The 18,565-nt window shown below is 38.9% G+C and overlaps 1 protein-coding gene across 1 annotated transcript; it reads left to right on the top strand.

Annotated features, from left to right (window-relative positions):
* Nucleotides 1-6,501: 6,501 nt before the first annotated feature.
* Nucleotides 6,502-17,775, top strand: MRPL19 (mitochondrial ribosomal protein L19). The gene is made up of 6 exons (XM_079940058.1): nucleotides 6,502-6,625; nucleotides 6,818-6,935; nucleotides 9,561-9,679; nucleotides 9,894-10,028; nucleotides 13,112-13,293; nucleotides 13,421-17,775. Exons 1-6 carry the CDS (start codon nucleotides 6,523-6,525, stop codon nucleotides 13,640-13,642), a joined length of 879 nt encoding a protein of 292 aa, XP_079796184.1. The 5' UTR covers nucleotides 6,502-6,522; the 3' UTR covers nucleotides 13,643-17,775.
* The last annotated feature ends 790 nt before the right edge of the window (nucleotides 17,776-18,565 follow it).

Genomic DNA, 18,565 nt, shown 5'->3' with positions numbered 1-18,565 from the left:
TTTGGGGCGCCCAATATAGGGTTCAAATCCTTCCCTCTTCAGAGAGAAGCTCCAGGTTTTGAATTCCCTCTTGATTGTGAGTTATAAACTGGGGATGAAGTTTATAATGAGATTGTATCCCAGCCTCTCCTACCCACTTCAATGTGGTTTTCTTCTGATTTACCAGTGTGTAGTTGTTGCTTAACCAGCCTTTATGTTTTTTCCAGAGGAAATTGTTCCATATGTAGCTATAGCCTCAGTGCGTATGTGGGAAGAGGTGAATTCAGGATCTTCCTATGTCACCATCAAACTGGAATCTTCAAACATACATTCCTTTAATATTTCTTCTATGACTTTATAATTTTTCTATCAATTTCTTTAACCATCAGGAACATACTTCTATAATTGGTTAAGGATCTAAACTTTTCTCTGTATGTATGGAGACAACTTTTTGAATAATTTACTTTTCTGAACTGATTTGAATAGCCACCCTTTTTATATACTAAATTTCAATATATACAAAATTTCAAGGTCAAAAGAGATACCTTGGCTAGAGATTCAAGTTTGGTAGAAATTGGCATTTACATGACATTTGGATCTTGCAAGTGAAAACAATCCTGAGGTTAATGTGTAGAGTAAGAAGAGGAAAATTTGAAAGAGAAGACAATTAAAGAAGGACGAGGTATGGAGTAGAGATTCAGTGCCTGCTGGATCTACACCCCACGGGGAACCACATTTCTACCCTAGGAGCCCCATCAGGGACACAGGTTCCTGCCTTCAGATTAGGCTCAGGTCAGCCCTGATGGTTCCTGTGACTCTACTTTGCCCCTTGATATCCCTGGGTCTCTGATCAGCATTAACTCCTTTCTAGCACCACTTGTGGGAGGAGAGGTTGGTTCTTACAACTAGGGGGCACTACTGACATTTCATGCATGCAATCATTGGATGCTGGAAACATCTTGCACAAATGCACAACTGTCTTTCTCAAAATGCCAATAGCATCTCCTTTGAGAATCCCTGGAAGAGAGATTAGTAAGGAAGATATTGCAAATCTACTGGAGAAATGATGGAGAGCTGAGCCAGAGAAGTGGCAAATAATTCAGGGGAAAGAATAGGTATAAGGAATATTTATGTAGTAAAATCAACAAGAGTTGGTCTTAGATGGATGATCCAGGATAAGCAAGATGGAGGAGTCAATCAAGATTCCCAAGGTTGTACCTTGGGCAGTGGGGTGGCTTAGTATTTCATCCATCAAGATAGAAATGCAGGAGCAGGAGCAGATCTGGATAGGTAGGAAATGATTAAGTCAATTAGGAACACATTGAATTTGAGATCCCTGTGGGAGATTGTACGGGAATACCCAGCAAGCCAGGAAACAGGTACAGATAAAAATCCAATACAAGAGACTGGGAGGGAACAGCCAGGTTTGGAAACCACTCCTAGCGTATATCCATATGGATTAGTAGCCTCTGTGGGAAACATCCCACTAATCCATACAGACCGCTGTGTTACATGCTTCTCCAGCCAAGGCTGCCTGTGGCCTTGAGGATCCAGCACACTGATAGTCTACAGGCTCTGCATTCCAAGCCTCTTCTGTGACTTGCTCAGGTTTTACAGCATACCGGGGAAGAGGCTAGGGCTTAGAAGTGGACAGGCTCTGTGAGGAAACTCTCACCATGTTCAAAGATGGAGGACATTAGCACCATCTCTGGGACACCTGAAGGATTGTCTTTGAGAATTTGGGAAATGGGGGCCCCTCAGTGACCCCCCTGAGAGAGTAATCCCAATCCCAAACCGTGAGGTCGAGAATGTGTGAGAGGTTTTAGGTGTACCTAACAGGAGTATTTGTGTCCCAGTTTCAAAACTTTTATCACCTGAACTTTAAGTGTGATTCCCGTGGCCGTCCATAAACCCTTCTCAAAGTTTAGGAGGTAGATTTTCCTTGTTATTTTTTTTTCACATTTCCTAGATGAAGTATTATTGGGAGAGAGTTTTCCATGGGTCTCTTGAGCTCCTACGTGTCTTAGTGGGTATGCTATCCAGACCATTTCTCAAGATTGAGTTTACAATGAGCAACCTTGAGGGGTTAATGTCCATGTCTCACCAGGACAAAGCACAGGCTTGTTTACTGCTTGCTATAAAAGCAAAGGATTTACTAAGTTCAGTGTTCCTCAGCTGTGAAGGAAACCCACTGCATCTGTGCCCATGGTGTCAACATGTGGGGTTTGAGGGCAAAGGAGATGTTTGCAAACATGCTGATGCTCATGCTGCTTACTTTTTGTGCCATCAGTAATAAAGTCCTTTGTCTCAGGAGTCTCATGTCTTCTACCAATGTTTATGAGACAAAAACAACTTATTCACTTGTAGGCAGGGGGAAATCAAATCCCAGTTCCTTCAAGTATGTGTTACTTCTGTGATAACAAACCAATCAACATTATTATACAGTTAGAAATAATTCGTCTCTAGCAAATTGTTATTTTCCTTCCATGATTCTCTAGGTAACGTTGATTAAAATGCATTGATATGTGTCTATAAACAAATACCTAGAAAGAAAGTAGAAGTCTAAGTCATTACATTTTATGAATATTTTCTTTCAGATAAAACATACTTCTCAAGCTAGTATTCCTCAAATCTTAGTGAAATTCAGTTTTCTAGTAAAAAATAATACTGGGTAGTCTAGGACTGATCCCTGCAGCCATCTCTTTCCATAGTTGGTATGCTACAGTGATTTCCCTATTTATCTTCTCATATACCTAACAGTAGGCATGGGATTCTGCTCACACATCATGTATTCCTCCAACTCCCACCCTCCCGTTCTTCTGTAGCAGCTCAATCTGCTAATCTCTCTAGGACCAGTGGCCCTAGCCCATCTCTCCATCTTTATCTTCTGAGGTAAAATGCAAGTGAATAAGACAAGCCTGATCTCTGAACATGGCTACCAGTCACAATTATCTTTGTCTCTCCTCCCTTTTTACTTCTCTTAAAAGTTTGAAGTATCCTTTTTGGGTGGGCAGAGAGAGACTAAAATTAGCTAATCTGAAACTTTGATTGTGTAATTCCTTGCTATTATAAGTTAAATTCTGTTCTAATCAAGGAAGCTGGAGTTAAAAGAAGACTTTGTCCCTCCTCGCAGTAATTTGAATTCTGTCCTCAGAACATGGCTCACTTTCTTTGAGAATTTGACTTTTTATCTGTCAACTGAAAACTGTGGATGGCTTTAAACTGGGAAAAAACAAGGACTAGGTATGCATTTCTGAGCCATCTTTTTGGTTTTTATGTGGAGAACGACTGAAGGGAACTGGAGGCAGGAAGACCAATGAGAAGACAGTTGCAGTGGTTTGCAGTGATCCTGAGGAGAAAGGATGGTAACCTGGATTAGCAATATGGATGGGAGGATGAGAAAGTTTAAGATATTTGAGATAGTTGATGGTGCCAGGTGTAGTTTTAGGAACTTTTCCTAGGGAGAGACATAAAGGAATCAGAAATGACAATGAGATTTTTGGCTTTAAGCAACAGATTGGATTTTGAAGCCATTCCTTGAGATAGCTAACACTGGGGAGGAAGTTTGGAGGTGAACATAGTGTATTCAATATGGACACATTGAGTTTGAGGTACTTTGGGACATTAATTCAACTGGAATGACCAATAAGTAACTAAGTAATCATCTCACTCTTGTGATGCTCCAAGGACAAAGAACAAGATAAAGTCAAAGGGCCAATATTGCTGGAACAAAGAGTTACAGGACTCTTATCACTATGTCACATTGCGACCATTACAATGTCCCAAAGCCCTCCCAAGCAGCATGCCCTGTCCCTTTCCCATCCCAAATAAGGAAAGGTATTTGTCCCATTCTTCTCACGCTCTGCACATTGTAAGTATACATACCTGCCCAATCAGCAGATGATTCCCAGGTTCTCTTTTTCCCTGGCTATAAAAACAGACCAGAAACCCTTGCTCAGGGTCAACTCCCCCTGGCTATCAGGAAGTTGGCCTGCTGTTCTGGCAGTGACCCTTCCCTCTAATAAATTCTATCTTCTTTCCATTCTTCCTTGTGTCTAGAAATTCTTTTCCAACCTGCATTCGGACCATGACAACTCTGAGTGTGAAATCCTTCCAGTGGCACACCATTGCTGAGAGTACAAATTTCAAATTTCTTAACAAGACTTACAATTTACCTTTTTAGTTTTGCCACCTATTGGAAGCAGATAGGGTAGGGGGTCCCCAGAGAAAAAGAACCAGTTACAGCTTTTTGACATAAGAGAAGACATTTTGGGCTTAAGCCATTTTGTGATCTTGAAACTGAGCAGGACCCTGTGGGTCCCCCTTGGATACAAAAACCTTTCTGTGTCCCTTGTTTCTTGTTTTTAGGAAATAGGCTTCATTCAGCTTCCTTGACCTTCCGTGCGTTCCAAAGGGCAGATTCAAACCATTACTACAGGGAAGGGAGGGAATGCAGAAAGGAGGAGCAGTCAAGAAACAAAAATGCAGCCTTGGGGCAGGGTCCTGGTTCCTCCTCAAGTAGTATACATAACAATATCTTTGAGTTCTTCTGCAGAACTGGGGCCCCCAACCAAGTGGAGGATGGTAACTTCAGGCTGAGTGCAAGATTCCTGGAGCATCACCCTGTTACCTCACCACCAACCAATCAGAAGAAAGTCACACACCCTGCAGCCCTCACCCCAAATTTTGCCTTCCTTTTCTAGGCCCAGTGATGACAATCCTGTTTGGCCCCTGTGTGTTTCAACTGCTTACAAGGTTTATCTCCTACAGGGTCCAACAGTTTCAGGATAAATTGTTGTTACTACAAGGGTGGAAGCTGGTTTCAGACATGGGATAACTTGATTTAGATCAGGTAGAGAGAGACTTCTACTCTACTAGGCAGGACTACGCCCACTCTCAGCAGGAAGTAGTTACAGAAGAAAGAAACCACTGCCCCAATTCCCAAGAAGTATCTTGAGTATGAAGTCTCTCAGTGGGGAGTTGTTAGGGGAACCACTGACCAAAACTACCCACCCTGGCCAGGCACAATAGTAACCACTTGCATACGTTATCTTACAACAGGAGGTCCTGGTAAGGAATGCGGAACTAACAAGCTACCACCAACTGAAAGGATTTGGGAAAGGTCAAAAGGAGAGAGGAGACTCCAGTCCATATGTCCTGCCAACCTCCCAGAATCCTCACTGAATCCATCTTGGCTGAATGATGCATGTGCCACCAAGAAGGACCCTGAGTTACACTGATTGGCCAGAGACAACCCAGAAATTAACCCCATTACCACAAAACCTGAGACTGCAAGACGTGGCAAAGCACTCTCCTGGGTTCCCTTACTCTGCTGCTCTCTGCCCAGGTGCCCCTTCTCAATAAAGTTTCTTGCTTTGTCAGCACCTGTCTCCTCCACAATTCATTTCTGAGTGTTAGACAAGAGCCCTGGAAGGGGTCCCCCTTCCACAACAGAAGAATGCTCACAATGGAAGGGAGTGTTCGGGAGTGTTTCAAAGGAAGAAAAATACCAGGTGCACAATATAACACTAACTAATAAGTAATCATTTGTAAAAGCAATTAACTAGGAAAAGAAATCACTTGTGGGAGGCAAGTGAAAGGAAGTGAGTAGAACATAAAATAATGGAGACTAAAACTGCTTTAGCTAGCTTTCAGCTGCAACATTCTATGCTGGATTCTCCTTTTCAAGCCCCTTCATGAATATGCATATATGGCCCAACCCCTTCATGAATATGCATGTTCCCTTAGCTTAAGATTTCTTCAAATTTGCTGTGCAGGGAGACACTGCTTTGGGAAAGATCCCAGGTGTTCCCCTTACTTGCTGTAAGTAATACATCCTTCCTTCTGATATTGGCTTGGTTGTGTCTCGTCTCAACACCGAACAAAAGGTGAACCCAGTTTTCAGGGTAATATAATCCCTACCTACAGTTGCTCAGCCCAAACTCAAGTTTAGCTCCTCAAGGGAGTAATGCTCTCTGTAGTCTCAGGGACTTTGCCACCCCTTCTGTCAGGAACCATTTTCTTTTCCTTTCTTTGCATTCAACAAAGAGTGAGGACCAGCTAGATGCTGAGAGAAAATGGTGAGCAAAAGACAAACTCCATGCCCTCAGGAGCTTACAGTATAATGGCGGAGTTAGACGCTAATCCAATAATTACACAAGTAATTAAAAATTAAGTTAAACTAAAAATTAAAATTGCAAATGACATCAGAGCTGCTAATGGCAGAATGAGAGCCTATAATGAGAATTTTGACATACTGAAGTCTTGCCTGAGAAATTGAAGGTAGAGTTGATTCAAAGAGGGAGGAAATCTTTCTAGGCTGAGAGAACACTCCCGTAGAGTGATATAACTTGGCACATGAAGAGAACTAGAGAAATACAGTGCACTTTCCCTAAGACATCCGGGCCCTTGTGGGGAGTGGGGGTGGGGTGGGTGGAGAAAGACTTGGCTATTTTGTCCCTTAGCAGGCGCCATCTGGCTCAGGTGACCGCGACCTTGTCGCACTGATTACTGGGAGTTGTAGTCTCGACTGAGGGAGCAAGCATGGCGGCCTCCATTGCCAGGGGTTGCCGGGCTGCAATGGCCCTGGGCTGGACCTTTCGATGCGCCTGGGCTCTGCGCCCTGCGCCAGTCTCTGTCGCCTGCCGTAAGTGCAGCGGGGCTTGCTAGCCGGCGACAGAAGGAGCTTAGGGTCAGGCTAGGGGGAGGCGATTCTGGAAGTCAGGGGCGACATGGGAGGAGGCCTTTCGTGGGACCGCGCATTGGGGGCGATTTAAAGGTTTCGCGGGAGCTCTGGGCTGGCGCGAGCAGTCTTGACCTCTGTGGTGCGCTTCCGCAGAGGCCCTCGTGGGGCCGAGCCGGCGGCAGATCACTGGACCTTCTGAGCCCGGCGCGTTCCAGCCACCGCCGAAACCGATTATCGTGGACAAGCGCCGTCCCCAGCGCCGGGAAAGCAGGTGAGAGCCCCGACCTGGACGCGATTCCTGCCTTTTGGGTCTGTGCGCTCTAGAACCTGTAGTTGCTTCCGAGGTCTGAAACGGGTCTTATTCTGGGGTCTCCCAGATAAGAACTTGTGTGCAGGATTGATGTATGCGTGAAGCGCACCCAACTCAGGTTTGACTTCCTCGCTTCTCCCAAGTCGGCATTGAACTTTCTCTGCAGTCATATTAGAATTTCAAGTAGAGATTCCCCAGATTTGAGGCTCTTTGGCCCGTATCGAGAATTTTTCTGTGAAATACATTGTATTTTACCTGTTGACGTTAAGGAACGGATCTTTTCTCCCTAGGTGAAATGGATTGGCCAGAACTCACCCTGTTTTAGTTTCCTAACTAACTGTGTTTTAGTGTCCCTGTAAAAGCGATACGGTGGTAAAAATTTCTACCAATTTGTTTCTGAAATTTGCTCTTCAAAACAGTGTGCTTAAAAGCCTGGTTCACTTAAGCAGGCAGTGGTAACTTTGTAGGTACGTGTAAATTTAGATGATCTAGAATTTGCAGAAACTGTTTCTGTAGAATTGTATAACCTTATTAAAAAGCGAATTTTAGGGGGGAAAATTGGTGTGACTTAGGCTTTATGAAAGGGCTCTATATTGTCGATTCGATTTTCTCTGCATATGTATTTGTGTTTAATGTTTAAAATATCCTGTGGTTCTAAGTTGAAATAAACTTGAATTTATGGAACCTAGAGATTCAGAAAAGATTTCTCAGTACAACTTTTTTTTTTAAGGTGGAAAAGGAATATTTCTCTTAAATGGCAACACAATATAATTCAGTTAAATGGGAGTAACTACTTTGGGAAACAATTTGACAAAATTTTGTAAGTTTGAGGTTGTCTGTACCTTCCCACCCAGACAGTATACAACTTAAGGAAAGTAATATGTACAAGGAGAGATGTACAAAAATGAACACAAAAGTAATGTTTGTAATAAAAGTTTAGAAGCAGCCTAGATATCCTTCAGTAGGTGAATGAGCAAATACATTCTCATAATGGACTATTATACAGCAGTGAAACATGAATGAACTAGAGTTAACATGGATGAACTTCAACTATGATGTGTGAAAAAAGCAACCTGCAGAAGAATTGACAAGTATGGTAGCATTTTTGTATTGCCCAGACATACATACATATGTAAAGTATAAAAAAATATACAGGGGAAATTCTCTACTTTCACGAGCAGTCAAACCTAGTTTTCCCAGTAGCCATTCAAGCTGACATTATGTGTCTCCTGATGTGTTGGAATAAGAAGATCACATCATCACCTCTGTAATATTTTTACCAAAAATGTATATCCTTGGTCTAGGTATGTGGAAACAGTAAACAAATTCAGATCCAGGGATGGTTTATAAGATGATCAGCTTTGACTCTTCAAAAAAGTCAATGTTACAAAAATGCAAATATGGGGAAGAGTACTAGTTTAAGAGACTAACAACCAGACATAATATGTGAAGCTTGATTGTAGCTTGGATTGAACAACAAACAGCTATAAAAGACCTTTTCCAGGACGAATTAGGTACATTTAAATATGAACTGTATTAGATTATACTACTGAATTAATGCTGAAGTTCTTAGGTGTCATAAAAGTATTGTGATAAATGTAAGAGAAAGTCCTTATTCTTAGCAGAAGCCTTCTAAAGTTTGAGGGATGAAATGGCTTGCTGTTTGACATTTTCAAATGGTTCTGGAAAAAAATTATATGTACATGTAAAGCAAATACGGCAAAATGTTGGCAGTAGGTGAAATTAGGTGAAGTATATATGGGTGTTCATTGTATTACTATTTCATCTTTTTGGTAGGTTTGAAACGTTTTAAAGTAGGAAATTGAGGAAAAGGAAGAAATTCATAGGAATAATCATCACACAAAATTTAGTTAATTACCCCACAGTAATTAACTATGGGGGTAGGGAGGGGTGCACAGGGGCTTCAACTGCATTGTTAATTTATTCCTTGAGGTGGGTGACAGGGACATATATTTTCATTGTAATATCATTTATACTTTTCTACAGATTAGATATTTCATAATGACTTTAAAATCAGTTGGCTAATAGGGAGATTATTTTTAAAGCTAGTTTACAATTGATGATTTATATGTTTATATCTTTTCCAACATAATTTACTATAACATGTACAACTCAGCGTGAGGCCTGTGGGTCACAGGCTTTGGAATCTGACAGACATGATAAGTTTATAGCTAATGTAGTAATAAGTCTGTTAATCTTGGCTTGATAAGTTTATAGCTAATGTAGTAGTAGGTCCGTTGTTTACTGTCTCCAAGCTTCATTTTCTTCATCTGTAATAAGGAGATGATGACACCAAACTCACCTTGTTGTTGTAGGGATTAAGTTATGCTATAGATGTTTAATAAAGCTTTTAACACAATGCCGGGTGAGTACTCAGAAATTGTTAGCTATTTTCATGAGAATTGACAACAGTTTTAGAAATAAGATGGACTTTTCTTATTTAGAGAAGGAAGAATAAAACATGTCAGCATCCTAATCTTTCACTTTTTTTGGTAAAGCAATGGTTTCTTTTTTAGTGGTCTTTTAAGTTTGCTTTTAATTTATTTTACTCTATATTTTTCACAGGTTCTTGAGTCCTGAATTCATTCCTCCAAGGGGAAGAACAAATCCTCTGAAATTTCAAATAGAAAGAAAAGATATGTTAGAAAGGAGAAAAATACTCCACATTCCAGAGTTCTATGTTGGTCAGTAAGAGCTGGATGCTTTTATTATTAGTGGTTGGAGGGTTAGTTTTCTCGACAAAGAGAAAATTGTTTTTCACCTATCTGTGTTTTGCCCATATGAGGTACTTATTCCTAATATTATATTAAAATATTTAGGAACTTTGAAGTTATCTGGAAATGCTGTTGTTTGATTCTGCGTCTCATGTAAAAGTTCACTTTTCTTTTGAATTTGGAGGAAGCATTCTTCGTGTTACTACTGCTGACCCATATGCCAATGGAAAAACCAGCCAGTTTCTGGGAATTTGCATCCAGAGATCAGGAACAGGACTTGGAGCTACTTTTATCCTTAGGAATACTATTGAAGGACAAGGTAGGCTTCATTTCATTATTTTGATTTTCTGGAAAATGTTATCTCAGGAGTCTTTTTTATTTTCTGCATCCTGGGTGAAGACATCTGGAACTTGAAAGTGAAAGGGAGCTTGGAGGGATGACAGGGAGCCTGTGGCCTAAGAATGGTATGAGAATTGAGGTTGCTGAGTACATACAGTTGGTGCTTTGCTTTCTCCTGAAGGCTTCTTTTGTTACAGGGACAACAACCATTAGAAGTAGACTTTCCAAATCATGGCAACATCAAAGGAGGAGACAAGTGACTATAAAGCAGTATGGGGGCATTCATTTTAGGAGCAAATAACCCTTGAAAACATTAAGATAAGCATAATGATGTCCTTGCAAGTTAACTTTCTCCTAAAATGAATGGCCCCCATTTTGCTTTATATTACAACAGTCACCACAATTGTTAGTTTTATAAGAATTGGAGGAATTTTTTAAAACGCAGAATTACATTTGCTATGTCAATAAGATAGGGGTGGTAAAATTCTAGAAAAATTATGAATCAAAATGGCAGGAACATGGATGGACTTGGAGGGTATTATGCTAAGTGAAATAAGTCAGATGGAGAAAGACCAGTACTGTATGTTATCACTTCTATGTGGAACCTAAGAATACAACAAACTAGTGAATATAACAAAAAAGAAGCAGACTCACAGGTATAGAGAACAAACCAGTGGTTGCCAGTGGGGAGTGGGAAGAGGAGAGTGATGATATAGGGATAGGGGATTAAGAGGTACAAACTGTTATGTATAAAATAAGCTACAAGGATATATTATACAGCATGGGGAATATAGCCAATATTTTATAGTAACTATAAATGGAGTATAACTTTTAAAAATTGTGAATCACTATATTATATACTTGTAACATATAATATTGTATAGCAACTATACTTCAATAAAATAAACATGAATAAAACTAAAAAAAACTTTTTTTAAGAAATAAAGACAAAAAAATTGGCAGGAACAGTACATTTTTCATACTTAAAGTTGTGTGCTTCATGGTCCCCAACAGTGAAGTAGTATATTGAAAGAAATTGAACATGTGAGAATCGTTGCTGTCTTCCTTATCCTATAATGACCTGTGGTGCTGTGCATGTAGGAACTCAGCAGAACTTGATTGCAGAAACTTGGGCCAACAATCAGGTTGTGTACTTGGAGAAATCTTGTAATAGAAAGGCAGGAGCAAAGGTGTGGTAGACCTGAGATGATTTTTTTTCTTTAAAATTGAGATAATAGCTTCTACCTCCCAGGGTTGTGGTCAGTTTATTGTGATGTTCTATATGAAGTACTGGACACAGAATACTCAAAAGTATTAGTTCTCTCTTGCTATTTTCTACCATTAACATTTTGACTGTTTGTGGCCTGCCTGTACCTTCCCCATTGATACTTCCTACTTTGATGATTCTTTCTAGTCCATTGGCTTTAAATACCATCCATGTGGTATTAACTTCCCAGATTTATGTGTCAGGGACTGACCCTTTCCTTGTTCCAAATTTGCACATACAACTACCTATTTGACATCTGCATTTGGGCACCTTATAAGCATAAAACAAGTTCAAAACAGAACTCTTTGTTTCCTTCACAATGTGTTCTTTTAACAGTTTTTTCTATTTCCATAAGTTGTACCACTCCACACCCATTTATTTAAACCCAAAACTTAGGAGCTATTTTTAGTTATTCTCTTTCACACATCCAGTCAATCAGCAAGTTTTCATGGCTTAATTTCCAAAACTTTTATCCCAATTTTGCCCGTTTCTCCATCTCCATTGCTACCACTCTTGTCCATGCCACCATCATCTCCTGCCTGCAGCTGTGCAGTATCTCTGGCTTACTTTCCTGGCCCACCAAGTTACTTTGCTCCAGCCAAATGGACCTTTTTCTAGTTTTTCCAACATGGCAGGTTTGTTAAGACCCCAGAGCCTCTGCATTTGCTGTTCTTTCTGACTGGAGCATTCTTGGCTCTTTACAGTATCAACTTAAATGTTATCTTTTCTGAGAGGCTTTCCCTGACTATACTATTTAAAGTTGCCCCTGGGAATTCCCTGGTGGTCCACTGGTTAGGACCCAGTGCTCTCACTGCCAGGGGCCCAAGTTCGATTCCTAGTCAAGGAACTAAGATCCCTCAAGCCATGCGGTGTGGCATGCATGCATACATACATACATACATAAATTTGCCCCCTCCCCAGTCACAGTGTCATCACCCTGTATTGTCTTCACTATATGAAAGTACCTTGTTGGTTTATTTATCATTTGTCATCCACTAGAATGTAGGCTTTATGAGAAGAGAAGGATTTTACCTATTTTGATTTTGCTATAGGCACAGCTCCTAAATCAGTGCCTATAACAGAATAGATGTACAGTGGATACTGGATTAAATCCTGATATTAAACACTTGATGTTAACGTTGATCATATGTTTTACTATTTCTATTTCTCTTGGGATTATTCCAGGAAACCTCAGAATACACTCTTCCTTTTAAATGTTTGATGATACAGATGATATATATTAACCTTTTATGTCAGCATCTTGGAAACACTCAAAGCTGTTTCTCCTGTGGAGGGCTCCAGAGTGTTAACAAACCTAGGCCATCTTAAGAGGACTTCTAAATCAAAGTTAGAATTTAAAAATGTACTTAGTCTTTTTGCATCATTAATTCTGTTGCTCAAAATGTAGAAGATAAGAGTCAAAATTTTGTCGAAGATAGAGTTTTATTTAAGTAATTGGGAAATAAACAAGAACATAGCAAAGTGAAGAATTGTTCAAACTTCCAACTAATTTAATACTATCAAAATCGAGGAGATAAATGGCTCAATATATTTATAGAAGACAGTTTTCTTTAGACTTTATCATTCTAATTCAGGTTTTCTCATTTTTTAATCTACATGGATTTGTTCATTTCTATTTCTTTCAATAATCTTCATTTTAAAGATTACAAATTTATGTCACATTTCCTACATGCAAAACCCTGAGCTAATTCCTTCATGAAATAGCTTTTTTATAGTATGAGGTGTATGCAGGAATCTGAATTTAGATTATAAGAATATGTTTTCTTCTCTTTTAGGTGTTGAGATTTGCTTTGAACTTTATAATCCTCGAATCCAGGAGATCCAAGTAGTCAAATTACAGAAACGGCTGGATGATAGCTTGCTATACTTGCGAGACGCCCTTCCTGAATACAGCACTTTTGATATGAATATGCAGCCAATAGCACAAGAACCTAGCCAAGAAGTTCCTGTTAATCAGGTATAAGTTGTACATTTGGAACTGGAAGTTCAAGTATAAACTAAGAATCATCTTAAAGAAAACTTTTAGAAGAATTTTTGCTTGCAACTGTCAGCCTAATTTGTTCCTTTCCTTATATCTTCCTTAGCTGAAAGTAAAAATGAAGCCCAAGCCGTGGTCCAAACGCTGGGAACGTCCAAAATTTAATATTAAGGGGATCAGATTTGACCTTTGTTTAACTGAAGAGCAAATGAAGGAGGCCCAGAAGTGGAGTCAGCCATGGCTTGAGTTTGATATGATGAGGGAATATGACACTTCAAAAATTGAAGCTGCAATATGGGATGAAATTGAAGCATCGAAAAATTCCTGATCTGAGAATGAGTTTGGTTACTTGCAGAGGATATACTGACTCTCAGAGGATTTATTTAGAAACGAATTTAATCTCATATATAAGGACATAGTCATTAAATCAACCAAACATTCATTATTTTATGAATATTATTTTAAAAATTAGCACACCAGTTTATTACTTTAAAAAGAAAAATGTACATGCCAAGTGGTCTGATGTCCATTCTCTTAATGGAGGCAAAGCTACAATAGAGTCAAACTGTTACCAGAATGGTCTTTATTGAGCTTGGAATCTGAGCAAGGAAGTGGATAGGATGATTTTTTACATTTGTGAAGTAAATTATAAATTCAAAAAGCATATGATTTAAAGAGTAATAATAAAATGAGCATTCATATACCCACCATCAGGTTAAGAAGTGAAACATTTGTAGTATCTAAGAAGGTCAAGAAATAGAGCATTTACTAGAATCTAAGAAGACTCTTGTGTGTTGTAATTGCATCCCTCCCCTCTTACAGATGTAGGCACTATCCTGACTTTGTGTTAATCATTCCTTTGCATTTCTTTTATTTTATTACATATACATACACTCTTAAACAATATATTTACTTCTGAAAAATCTGTTGGCAGGTATTAAAGGGCAACATTGTCATTATTACATGAAAGCTTCAGGGAGAGCATAATGAAGTCTTGGGGTCATAGTCTGGCTTCAGCTTCCATGAGAGTTTACAAAAGTCACTTTTGAGGAAGTTCGTGGCTAAGGTCATGAGTGAGTCCTGCTAAATAGAAGGCTCACCAGAGGGTATCTGGAAGGGCCTATAGTGTGCACTGCCTAATTGATGGTCTGACAAAAATGTGGTCAGAGGGAGTAGACTTCTTTGTATTTACTGGTTCTCAGTCCATGAGGAATTAAATTCTAGCTCAAAGGAGTAGGTCAAGACAGTACTTCCGTAGGGTGATGTGAGTGTCTTTGCTGATCCTTGTAGCTGAGATGGAATGGAAAGCTGGCATGTAATCATACATGGTAAAGACCAACCTACAGATAATTAGGACCAGTTTCACCTGGGCATGCTGTTCCTCAAGTTTAAGAGTACAGTACTAGCACTGATCTTGATGAGTGTAACCATTAACCTGTCTCTTGAATCATTCTGCTTAAATCTATGTTCTTGTGCCTAAGCTTTTGGGATTTGCATTTACTCTTCTCCTGTGCTGATCTGTTTTCTGGATTTTTTTGTTTTCCATTTTATTGGCTTTATTGTTTTCCATTTTGGTGAAGCACACCCTTTGTTAGCTTCTAGAGAAAGTATCAATATATAGGTAAATTTTTTGACCTTGCATATCTATCATATTTGATTAATATTTTATAAAATTCTGGGTGGGAGATAATTTTCCTTCAGAATTTTGAAGGTATTGCTTCATTGTCTTATTTCCAGTTGTGTTGAGAAATCCAAAACCATTTTGATTTCTGCTCTTTGAATGTGACTTGAAAGCTTTGTAGAATACCTTGGTTCTCAGGGTAGTGCAATTTCGCAGCGATGTGCCTTGGTGTGGGTCTATTTTTATTCATTATCTTAGGTGTTTGATGAACTCTTTCCATGCGATAGCTCATATCTTTCAGTTCTGGGAAACTTTCAGTGTTCATTGATTTCCTCTCCTCTGCTTCTCTCTTTCTGGAACTGATATTTTGATGTTGGATTGGATCTCTGTTTTCCTACCCTCTCTCCATCTCTTCTTTAGCTCTTTGATTCAGTCTTCCAACTCTTTGCTATATTTTTAGATCTCAAGATCCCTTTATGATTTCTGAAAGTTCCTTTTCTTATATAGTACTCAGTTCTTATTTTATATTCTTGTCTATGGATTTGTTCTGTTACCATTGAGGATGTTCGTGATAGTGTTTGTGTTTGTTTTTAGTATTTATTTACCTTTATTTTTTTTGGCTGTGTTGGGTCTTAGTTGTAGCACACAGGATCTTCGTTGAGACATGCGGATCTTTCGTTGGCAGTGTGCGGGCTTCTCTCTAGTTGTGGCACAGGGTCCAGGGCCTGTGGACTCCGTAGTTGTGGTGCGTGGGCTCTGTAGTTTGTGGCACGTGGACTCTCTCATTAAGGCACACGAGCTCAGTAGTTGTGGAGCACGGGCTTAGTTGCCCCATGGCATTTGGGATCTTAGTTCCCTGAGCAGGGATTGAACCCACGTCCCCTGCATTGGAAGGTGGATTCTTTACCACTGGACCACCAGGGAAGTCCCTATGTTCTTTCTTTTGAAATTGTTTTTCTGTAGAATCTGTTAACTCCAAATTTCTTCTCATGTATTTATTTCTTTTTCTATGTTTTAGGCTTTTCTAGGACATCTGGCAATCCTTGGCTGTCTACTTATGGTAGACATACAGTGGACTATAAAGCTGATTAGAAGCCTTGGACTTGTGGAAGGGGTTTGCTTTAGGGTTATCTGGGTGGGCTTTTTTTGGGTGGGCTCCTCCACATGAATATCTTGCTTTGGTCAGATTCTCCAGAGTAGAGGTTTCCAGTTTCCTTCCTGGAGGCTAAGGGTCTGTCTGCTAGTGTTCCAGTTGCCATATTGGAGAAGAACAGGCTTTCTGGCACTCTACATTTTTATGGCCATCCTGTCCATCCCCTCCCACACATACACTTTTGGCTTAGTACCCAGTGCCTGCAGTCCAGAAAACTGCTTTAACTGCTCTAGAGAATAAACCTCTGGACTTTAGCTGGTGTGGGGGAGGGCCAGACAAGCAGTGGTGGGGAGTTGGGAAAGGGATATCAGGAATATAACCTCCAAATAGTTTTCATCAGGTTCTCATTATTTTAGCCACTGTCCAGTACCCCCTGAGGTACTGCATCTGCCGACTGGCAATTGTGAGAGGTGAATTGGGTTGATTCTCATCTTTCTCCACTGCTGGCTTGATTTGCCTTTCTTGAGTCTGCCAGTCCATGCATATGCTTTTTCAGCTTTCAAAATTTTGTTCTGCTTGTTTCTTGTTCTGTTCTCTGTTGTGGTTTTATATCTCATCCATATGTTTCTCAACATTTTGTACTACTTTCATCTTGTCCTGTTTTCTCCTTCCTTGAGGGTTTGTCTTTTTCCCTGTGGTATATTCTAGTGGTTATTTGAATAATTCATCTGACAAATTAACCTATTTAGCCACTTTCCCCAGTAATAGATTTCTTTTGAGAGAAATATTCAGATATTAACGCTTGGGATTCTTAACATTCAGTGCTACCTTGCTCTTTCACTAAAAATTACACAGCCATCTAACTATTTTCAAAAAGCAATGAATATACCATCATACACTTATTTAGATTACTTGCTGAGATAGCCTCTCAAAGTAAAATTTTAACAGCCTATATCCTATATTTTTCTTCTGTTTAACTTGTCAGAAGAGAATCATTAAAGCTTGTTCATTTTTTTACCTTGATAAACACGCTGCAGTCTTCTTGGTAGAAGGGCAGATGAATGGTACATTTCGAGATCTAAAGCTGTGCAAATGTATGATTGGCTCATAAGTACATGTGCTCATAACAACAAAGCAAGTCATGTTTTTACTCTGTAAGATTCTCTTTAAAATTCTTGTGAATTTTCCCTCAGAAAAAACAAATCTTAATACATTAAATTTTTTATTGTGGTAATATATATGTATATTTTACCATAATAAAATTGTTATTAAAAATGTTTAAATAATATATATAACATAAAATTTATCATTTTAACCATTTTTAAATGTACAGCTTCAGTGTCATTAATTACATTCATGTTGCGCAGCCATCACCATTATCTTCAAAACTTTTTCATCACTCCAGAGAGGAACTCTAACCAGTAAGTAATAACTCCCTATTCCTCTCTCCCCATCAGCTCCTGGTAAGCTCTTATCTACTCAATTTCGATATGAATTTACCTATTCTGCTTCTTATAAGTGGAATCATGCAATATTTGTTCTTTTGTGCCTGACTTATTTTGTTTAATATGCTTTCAGGATTCATCCATGTTATAGCATGTATCAGAATTTCATTCCTTTTTATGTCTAAATAATATTCTATTGTATATGTATGCCATATTTTTGTTATCCATTCATCTGTTGATGAACACTTGAGCTATTTCCACCTTTTGGTTATTATGAATATGCTGCAATAAACACTGATATACAAGTTTCTCTTTGAGTTGCTTTTTTAATATTTTGAAAATATATACTCCAGATATATACATACCTTGGAGTAGAATTGCTGGATCATATATTTTGAAATTTTCCTTATACTTTCTTCTTTGACCTATTGGTTTTTAAAGAGTGTGTTGTTTAATTGCCACATTTAATATGCCACAAGTGAATTTTCCACTTTTCCGTTTGTTATTGATTTCTAGCTTCATTCCATTGTGGTCAGAGAAGATACTTAGTATGATTTCAGTCTTTTAAAATGTACTGAAAATTGTTTTGTGGCCTAACATATGGTCTATTCTGGAGAATGTGCCTTGCGCCCTTGAGAAACGTATATTTTATTGTTGTTGGGTGGAGTGTTTTATATATGTCCATTAGGTCTAGTTTGTTTATAGTGTTATTCAAGTCTTCTGTTTCCTCATTGATCTTCTGTCTAAAGGTTTTATCCATTTTTTGACAGTGAAATATTGAAGTTTCTAACAATTCTTATAGATCTATCCAGTTTTTAATTCTATCAATGTTTGCTTCATATATTTTGTGGGGGGCTCTGTTGGTGCATAAATTATATCTTCTTGATGAAGTGACTTTTTTTATCAATATGTAATATACATTTTTGTTTCTTAAAACAATTTTTGGCTTACAATCTATTTTATCTAATACTAATCTAATACCCACTCCAATTCTCTTTTGGTTACTATTTGCACAGAATGTCTTTTTCTATCCTTTCACTTTCAACATATCTGTGTCTTTAGAGCTAAAGTGAGTCTTTTATAGACAGCATA

This window comes from Stenella coeruleoalba, assembly GCF_951394435.1.
Source record: "Stenella coeruleoalba genome assembly, chromosome: 13".
In the NCBI taxonomy this organism is placed as follows: Eukaryota; Metazoa; Chordata; class Mammalia; order Artiodactyla; family Delphinidae; genus Stenella; species Stenella coeruleoalba.
Note: the sequence above shows the minus strand (reverse complement) of the source record. Positions and strands in the feature narration are given on the sequence as shown.